At 43.8% G+C, this 9,336-nt stretch overlaps 1 protein-coding gene across 1 annotated transcript in view; it reads right to left on the minus strand.

The window, feature by feature from the left end:
• MINOS1 (mitochondrial inner membrane organizing system 1) overlaps window positions 1-7,449 on the minus strand; it is a 30,999-nt gene extending 23,550 nt beyond the window's left edge. The window contains exon 1 of the mRNA XM_012656944.1: window positions 7,322-7,449. Within this exon, the coding sequence (XP_012512398.1) occupies window positions 7,322-7,385 (64 nt within the window). The 5' untranslated portion in view covers window positions 7,386-7,449. The remainder of the gene's footprint in view (window positions 1-7,321) is intronic.
• Window positions 7,450-9,336: the final 1,887 nt, after the last annotated feature.

Below are 9,336 nucleotides of genomic sequence, written 5' to 3' on the forward strand. Positions count from 1 at the left end.
AAGACCCCGTCTCTACTTAAAAATAGAAAGAAATTAGCTGGGAAACTAAAAAAAAAAAAATTAGCTGGGCGTGGTGGTGCACGCCTGTAGTTCCAGCTATTCGGGAGGCTGAGGCAGGAGGATCGCTTGAGCCCAGGAGTTTGAGGTTGCAGTGAACAATGGTCACATCACTGCACTGTAGCCAGGGCAACACAGTGAGACTCAAAAAAAAAAAAAAAAAAACCAGCACATCCACACTGCTTCCTGGAAGTTACCTTTAGAGTATGTAACAGATGTATTCCTATGCCCAAGCTCACTTGAAAATACCGTGATAAAGCCTGTACTTTCAAGATAAAATATATCTCTAAAATACAGACATATTTTTTAAAACCAAAAAGTAATAGCTTCATCATTGTCTTTAGGATGAAATCCAAACTTCTTAGCATGTAGCAAAAAGACCTCCATTAACTCCCTCTACCCGTTCCACATTTCCTGTCTCATCTGTTGCCCCTACCCACATGAATCCCCTAACCGTTACTCTGAGGATAAAACCTCCTTCATGAACAAGTGATAGTTATAAGCATGGGCTCAACTCCCCACCTTTGCAGTTGTGGCCTATGATCCTACAGAAATGACTCTGCCACTGTGAGCTTCCATGTCTTGATTGTGAAAATGGAGAAAACGCCCCACAAGGCTACGAGGATTAAATGAGATAAAACATGCTTAGCACAGCCTGGCACATGGGAAGTACTCAATAAATGGCAGTCATTCTCATCATTCCCAGAAGGAGCCAAAGTCCCCCTCTCCTCTGGGACCCTGTCTGGACAGGGTCCGAGGCCTGAAATGAAGTCCTCCACCTGGCCCACGTAGTAAACGTTTACATACTCTCCAAGATGGGGCTCGAATGTCGCTTCCTCCTTTCCATGTTTCTCAAGGAAGTAAGCCCCTCAAGGGTGAAGCCAGTGCCTATTCATCTGTGCACCACCTCCTGCCAAGGCTTACCACAAATTCCTGGCACTAAATTGTTTTGAGAAGTAAACATTAGTGATTACTATGACATATATAAACTGGAGTACTGATTGTCAGGCTTCCACATGATCCACAATAGACCAGATGAGGGTAAATGTGTTAATTATTTTAACATATGAGCTCTACCCTTCATTTCCATTTATCAAGTACAGGCAATGTCCTAACTACAGAGATGATCACATTTTATCCTTACTTGCAACAACCCTCTGAGGCAAGTACTACCACTTTATAGATGAGGAAACTGAGGTATAGAGAAGTATTTACTGATACATTTATTTCTAATGAAAAAAATTGGGGGAAACAAAAAAGCCTGTGTATGGTACCATAGCTCACGTCTATGGCTTGCCTTTTTCCTTGCTAGTAAGATAATGAAAAACACTGCCGTGCTTGATACACATGGCTTGCAAAGGACAATCTTTTTCAGAAAAGTATCGCAGCCTTTGGCAAGCCCCTCCTCCACCGTGACATCTCCTTCCCCTCTTTTAGAATAAACTAGAACTCCTAGCCAGTACATGGATTAGTAAGAGTAGATATTCCTACTCTGGTCTCACAGTGGGAGCAAAACGGAGGGAAATGGGACACAGCCAATCTTAAAGCTTTCCAAGTCACATTAGGAATTCTCAAGACCTCCACAAGGATCCGGAAAGTACTGGAATCAGATTTTCCTCAAAGCGTCCTCCAGCAAACCCACACTCTTGAGGCCTGGCCCCTGTCACACAGAAAACATCAACTTAGTCATGAGGTCCTCAGCCTGCCAGTGCAAGCCTTAGGCACTCAAGAGTGAGTTGTAACAGGACTCTGAGGGCAATGATAGCGTTTCCATGATCCATATTTACAGGGCTCAGAAATTCTCAAACCACAGGGAAGCAGCCCCTAGAAGTCTTGTAACTGTGATTTTCTCATCTCCTAAAATCTTATTTTCCTTGGGAAATTGAAAACAGACATACCCACCCATCCACTCCAAAGTTATAAGCCCAAGCTGGGAGCATCAGCTCTGGGGAGACCAGAACTATTAGAAGCCTCCTATGTTGGTAAGATACTATCCCTTTTACTCTCATTAACAAGAAATGTGCAACTTATTCATGCTTGTGGGTACACACAAGACAAATTACTCAGTACATACAAAGGAAAATAAATGGCACAGCCATTGAACTGAATGGAGAAAGAAAACCACAGCATTCAATAAATCTGATAAAACTTAAAAATAAATCCATAAAATTAGCAAAAACCGTTAATGGCGCATCCACATAAAACTAACGGAACATGCCATTCATAAAACGTAATATTCTTCACTCCTTTTTAATTTCCTGCAATAAGGCTTTGGCACTACCACTTAAACCAACATCACCCTCTGCTTGTTTAAATACAAAAGTGCTCTCTGATTTATGTTTCTTGGTTGACTACTCCCAAACATTTCTAATACTACTTTATTATTAAGATCTACTGACAGTAATTTACATCCCCAGATGAAATAAAAAGTTGGTATAATTCCCAAGAATACAAGGACACATGATCGAGCATGTGAACTGGCAGAAATTCACAGGAAATCTACTTTATTTTTCATGTAAATGCTAATTTATTCAGTTAATAAACACACTCTTGAGCAAATATGGGCAGAGAAGTCAACAAAGTTCTCGGCAATACTATTGCCGAGAATGAATGCCATTTACCAATAATTACTGTATGCCTCCTCCATACCAGGGGTCAGATGAACAACATCAACAGTGAACGAAAGCGTCTCCAGTTCTTACGAAGTTTACATTCCAGTAAGGAGCAACAATCATGTAAAGAAACAAACTGCAAATTTCAGATGGATACCTGCTATTAAGAAAAATGAGGGATGTGATAGAGAAAAATAGGACACCCAGGAACTTCTTAAATGCTAACAGCGTTATTAGGGGAAAAAAGATAAGTAAATGCCAAACTTTATAGATGAACTAGGCCGTGCATATGGGTAGCAGTGGCAGCAATAAGAATAGAGGCCAAAGAGAAGGGTAAAAATGTGAAGGGGAAAAAGGGAAAGAAAGGAACAAGGGCTGAAAGAGAGGAAAGGTGAGAAACAGATGTGTAAAAAAGGGACCATTGTGACTATCACTCAGTAGTTTCCAAGAACAGGGAGACATATGGGTTTTATTTTTTTGTTGTTGTTTTTGGATCCATGGGCTTAATTTATCAGGTCAAACCACATTAGAAATCACTGAGGCTGGGCACAGTGGCTTTGGGAGGCCAAGGGGAGAGGATCATTTGAGGCCAGGAGTTCCAGGCTGCAGTGAGCTATGATCATGCCACTGCACTCCAGACTGGGTGACAGAGCAAGACCCTATCTCTTTAAAAAAAAAAAAAAAAGGGAAATCACCTATTCTACTACACTATCTGACACAAAATAAATATTTTAAAACCAGAATGGGTAACAGGGAAAACTGAACTGCTTTTCTTATGATAGCAATGGGGGGAAGGGTATAAATAATGTTTTTCTTCCTACAGGACAAAATCATACGAGATACACTTTAAAGCACCACTGCCTAATATACACGCTTAAGAGACCTATTTAACTCAGCTGAACAACATCTATGCTAAACATGAACAATTAAAATAGTCATCTTGCAGTGAGCTAGCAGAAAAAGAATGAAAGCACTTTGGGTATTAAGACAGCCAGACACAGGCCGGGCGCGGTGGCTCACGCCTGTAATCCTAGCTCGCTGGGAGGCCAAGGCGGGCGGATTGTTTGAGCTCAGGAGTTCGAAACCAGCCTGAGCAAGAGCGAGACCCCCGTCTCTACTAAAATTAGAAAGAAATTAATCGGACAACTAAAAATATATAGAAAAAAATTAGCCAGGCATGGTGGTGCATGCCTGTAGTCCAAGCTACTTGGGAGGCTGAGGCAGGAGGATCGCTTGAGCCCAGGAGTTTGAGGTTGCTGTGAGCTAGGATGATGCCACGGCACTCTAGCCTAGGCAACACAGTGAGACTCTGTCTCAAAAAAAAAAAAAAAAAAAAAGACAGCCAAACACAGAAAAGCTCACAAAAGTTGCTGTCCATTCACTATGGCTTCCCTTCGGTTTCTGCCAAGCCAGAGTATGATCAAGATGGAGCTGAAAGCCTGCATGGGCCCTTTCTTCCCGACTACATCTTCCATCAAACCTCTTATCTATCTCATGGTAGGCTGCCATTGTCTGTGTCCTCTTCATTTTGAAGTATCAGAAGAGCAAGCAGCCTAAGAGGTTTAAAGAGTCCCAGAACCTCACTACCTATAAGGACAGGAAGCAACTCACTACAGAAGTGTTCATCCTCATGGTCTCAAAGACCACTCAGAATAAAGCCTCACATGCCCCGTCTCTTAACCCTTTCCCTAAGCCCATCACTAAAGGGACAATTCCCTCAAAATCTGAATTCATCTTCTCCCTCAAAACTGAAACCTCCGTCTCAATTTCTCCACTCTCATTCTCAAACTCAACCATGTAAGAAGAAAAGTGACCAAAACCATGACATTTTTGTCTCACTACAGTCTCACTCTCTCCTGCCACCTGATATAACCAGTTACTAAGTCTTAGATGTCATTTAGTGTGAATGAGGTTCACATGCACCCCTGCCGTTTTACTTCCAAATTCTGATCAATGAGATGATCAATCTGATGAGCACTTACCCAAGTTCTAACCTTGGAATCATCTTTATAAGGAATGCAGATGAGGCAAAGTTAACTAGTTAGAGAGAAGATACAGCATTTATGGAGTTCCCACTTATGTAGCTGGCACAGTGCTGGTGTAGGAGCTACGTATTACTATCTCCATATTATCAATGGGGGAAAAATGTGAAGTTTCTCAAATATACCCATTCCTTTCCAGTCTAATAGTTCAGAATTTTATCACCTCACAATCGCAGTACTGCTAGTTCCCTGTACACCAAATCTGTTCTGTATAAAACACTGCCAATCACACCAAAATTCCATTTCTATCACATCAATTCCCTGTTGAGGGCAGTGAAATGCCTTACGCTTCTCTATTTGCCCACTGACTGGCCCACTGCTCAATAAATATTTGTTGCTTGAAACCATCCCATGATTCCCCACCAGCCCCGCAGTGAACCCTAGCAGCAATTGTTTTTAAGACAGAGGTGTTGAATATACAGAACACATGTGAAAAAGTCAAAGGCAACTTAAACGTCTTCAAGTTAAAGTAGAATCTCTCTAAGACATTTCACAATTCTGACTCCACCCAAACCAGACCTCTTCTCTTTAGGGAATAGGGGCGTTGAAATTAGGATGCCTGGGTTCTAACCCCAGCTCCTTCACTTCTGGTTACTTAACCTCTCTGTGCTTCAATTTCCTCCTTTATAAAAGTTCAACTTGGCCTGTGCTCAAGTTCTTCCCTCCTCCCAGACTACTCAAGCCCAAGCCATTTATAAAGGTCAGTAAAGGCCCATTTCCCTTGCAAACTCTTAGTGAATGACCTCAGCCCATCCCTCCACTTACTTGATTTAGAATAGCTTTACAGCAAAGAGACTCATTCGTTTTAACTTTTACCTGTAATCATCCATGACCTTGCCTCATTTAATTATTCCACCTGTGTATGCCCCACCCTCACCAAAGTCCCACACATAAATGACAGTGATGCTACTCACTGCCTCAGGTGGTCGTCAGTGGCACAACAATATCGATATCAACAATTATTACTACCACCATTAACTGAATACATAATAAGTGCCAGGCACTGTGCTAAATACCTTATATATTTTTCTGTCCTTTAATTTTTTTTTAATCCTTTTAGGTATTAATAAATGTCTTTATCCCCATTTCATAGTTGAGAAAGAAACCTTACCAAAGCTATAAAACTAGCAAGGATAAGGGTGAAGAGTGAGAGTGGACAATTCAAACTCAGCTCTACTTCCAAAGCCCATTCTTAACTACATCATCATACTGTTTAATAACTACTTTGGTCATTTAATATCTAGGTGTCAAATCTTCTCTCCTAAACGCAAGCTGTTAACAATAACAAAAACTGTATTTTTTGGGTCACTTCCAGAATAACCCATTCTTAATAAGTGACCCATACTCAAGCCTTTACATAAACTAACTCGTTTAATCCTCCCAACAATTCTATGAGATAGCAGTAATTACTACCGCCAATTTACAAATGAGGAAACAGACACAGAAAGGTTAAATAACTTGCCCCAAATCACAAGGCTGGCTGGTAAGTGCTGAATTCAGGGATGAAACGGTAACTGTGATAAATTGTTTCATTTATTCACTCATTCTCAACAATTTTTATTAAGCACTCTCCTAGGGGGTGGGGAAACAGTAGTGAATAAGCCAGAAAACATCCCTACTTTCATGCAGTTTACAATCTTATTTCTTTCCCAATATTTTCATTTTAGGAGACAATCCTAAATCCTCTTAAATACCCTAAGATTTCCATGCAAAAATATCAAATTTGGATAATAAAAATTAGTATCGAAGAAAGAGTATGAGATTTGAAGCCAGTAAAACCTGGGTTAAATCCCCAACTTTGTCATTTACTGGCAGTGTGACCCTTGGGCAAATCCCTTCCTCTAATCTCCATTTCATAACCTGTAAAAAGATTATTTATGAAACGATGTATTAAGTTGCGCACCTAGCACAACTCAGACGCGCAATGAGTTTCCCCTCTCCCCTCCCAAAACAGTGACTTCATCATTTGTGTCCTCCCCAAGCACATGTTAAAAGACTACGCGGAGTTACATCAAGGACTGAAAGTGACCAACTTCGTACTTTCCAGTGCAATTCTCATTCCAGATCATCACTATGTCTCCAATTTCAGGCCCCAGGCTACTCTGATTCAGATAAATCGGGTGACAAGTCAGGAAGGACAGCAATCCACACCACAGCCTGGCAGTGTCTATAAAATGCTCCCGATGACCTTCTTCAGGAGGCACTTTTGTTTCAGCTGGGGAGTAACGTGGCCTCCTGAGCAGGCTCCACGCCCCGTGCCGGGACATGTGGCACCAGGCAGACTTTCGAGGCTTTAGCACGAGGCTGTACCCTGATACTGTTCTCCACTCGACGAGCTCTGCAACTCTCCTGCCACCTGCCAACCTGAAGACCACCTCCTTGGGGCTGCAACCCCGCCCCTCCCAGCAACGGGCGGCGGCCCAGGCTCCTCCGGCCCGTGCCCCCGTCCCCGTCCGCTGAACCTCTCGTCGGGGCTCGGGCAGCTTGCCCTGGCCTCGGGGCAGGAATAGGCCCAGCGGCCTCACCCCCGTGGGGCTTCCCTTCCGCCCTACCGACCAGCGGAGCCGCTTGGCCCCAGGCCGAGCCTGCCGGGGGCGAAAAGCCCCTTACCTATCTTCACGACCGCATCCGCCAGGCACCGGTCCCACTTCCTGCCGAGCTCAGACTCCGACATGTTCCCCACCCGCGGCTCCAGCTTTCCTTTCTGCCCGCCCCGCCGCTCCGACTCCCGGCAAGTCTCGCGAGAGCTGGCCGCAGGTCCCGGGCCCAGAAAGTCGGCGCCGGTGCTCCAGATATCGCGAGATGATTCGACTACTTCCGTCCCTTCCGGTTTTTTCAATTGGTCGTCAGGGTGACGGGTTGCCCGGAGCCCCGAGGTGACCCTGACCTTGGAGCTACGCCTAAGAGTTGCGAGGCTGACAGTTTCCTAGGTGCCATTCAGAGCCCTGTCGAAAAGGCTTTTCCTTCGCACCAGCGCTCGACATTGGCCCTGGAAATCTCCAGGGTAAGAGCGAGCACAGCACTCCATTCACTTCCTCGCCTTCACTTTTCCTACTCACTCATTCGCTCGTTTCTTGCAGTGAAATCCCTGCCTGCACCACTAACCCAGAAACTGCTCTGGCAAAGGGCACCTGCTGACAAATCAAATAGACGCCTTTTTGTGTGTCTCTTGGATTTGACTGTGAGCAAATTGCGAATGGGGGCTGTGCCATTTCTGTATCCCCAATGCTGAGCAGAGAGCCTGGTTTACACAGCATATATGGGACTCTCAATAAATGCTCATTGAATGGATGTATATACGAATGATTGAATTAATCAAAAACAGAAAAAGTTGCTGTTTGGGGGAAACGTAGCATTTGTGTTGAAAAGAAAAAGAAAATTAACTTCACCAAATACCTATGATGTGACATAAATATTAATAGCACCAGCCACCTCACATAATTTCACTTATCCTCACGGCAGGTTGAGGTTAGTATCTTCATTTCCACAGATTTGGAAACTGAGTCTCCAAGAAATTAAGTAATGTGGAAGACGCACAAAGCTCTGCATTGTGTAGATTTGTGACTGACAGAGGCATTTTTACTGGATTCATGAGAATTGTAAACTTTTGCAAAAGGTAGAGAGCAAATTACTTAAGGAATCAGAGGCAGATGGGGTAGCATGAATTCCGGAGCCAGGCTGGTCTCAACCTCTGGGCTAAAGTGATCCAGAAATCTTCCTAGCTGATCCTCCCAAAGTGCTAGGATTGCAGGAACCACTGTGCCCAGCCTCTCTCTCTCTCTCTCTCTCTCTCTCTCTCTTTTTTTAAGAGACAGAGTCTTGCTCTTGAACTCCTGGGCTTAAGCAATCTTTCTGCCTCGGCCTCTTAAGTAGCTGGGAAGCTGGGACTACAGGCGTGCATCACCATGCCTGGTTAATTTTTTTTTTTTAATTTTTCTCTGGTGGAGACAGGGTCTTGCTATGTTGCCCAGGCTGGTCTCGAACTTCTGGCCCCAAGCGATCCTCCTACGGTGGCATCCCAAAGTACTGGAATTATAGGCATGAGCTACTGCACTCTCAGCCTAATCAATATTTCTTTTTTTTGTTTTATTTTGTTTTGTTTCATTTTTATGGAGACAGGGTCTCACTCAGCCCCCAGGCTAGAGTGCAGTGGCATCATCATACCTCACTGCAACCTCCAACTCCTGGCTCAAGCGATCCTCCTGCCTCAGCCTCCCTAGTAGCTGGGACTACAGGCAAGCACCACCACACCCAACTAATTTTTCTATTTTTATTATAGTAGAGACGGGGTCTTGCTATGTTGCTCAGGCTGGTCTCAAACTCCTGGCCTCAAGCAATCCTCCCACCTCAGCCTCCCAAAATGCTAGGAGTACAGGCATGAGCCACCTTGCCCAGCCAATATTTCCTGAATGAATCAGGAGCAGGAATTATATCTTTTTTCATTTTTCATCTCTAGCACTAGCCGTGCCAGGTATTCAGTGGTGCTCAATTGATATTCCATGTTTTCACATGGCCTTACCTTGGAGGCCAGAGGGTTCCAGTGTGGGACACAGCTTAAGAATAAGAACCAAAATGGGTTTAAGTGTAGCTTTGTGGAAAGTATGGGTTTGAATTGACCACAGAGA

Source organism: Propithecus coquereli, unplaced genomic scaffold (genome assembly GCF_000956105.1).
Source record: "Propithecus coquereli isolate 6110/MARCELLA unplaced genomic scaffold, Pcoq_1.0 Scaffold528, whole genome shotgun sequence".
Lineage (NCBI taxonomy): Eukaryota > Metazoa > Chordata > Mammalia > Primates > Indriidae > Propithecus > Propithecus coquereli.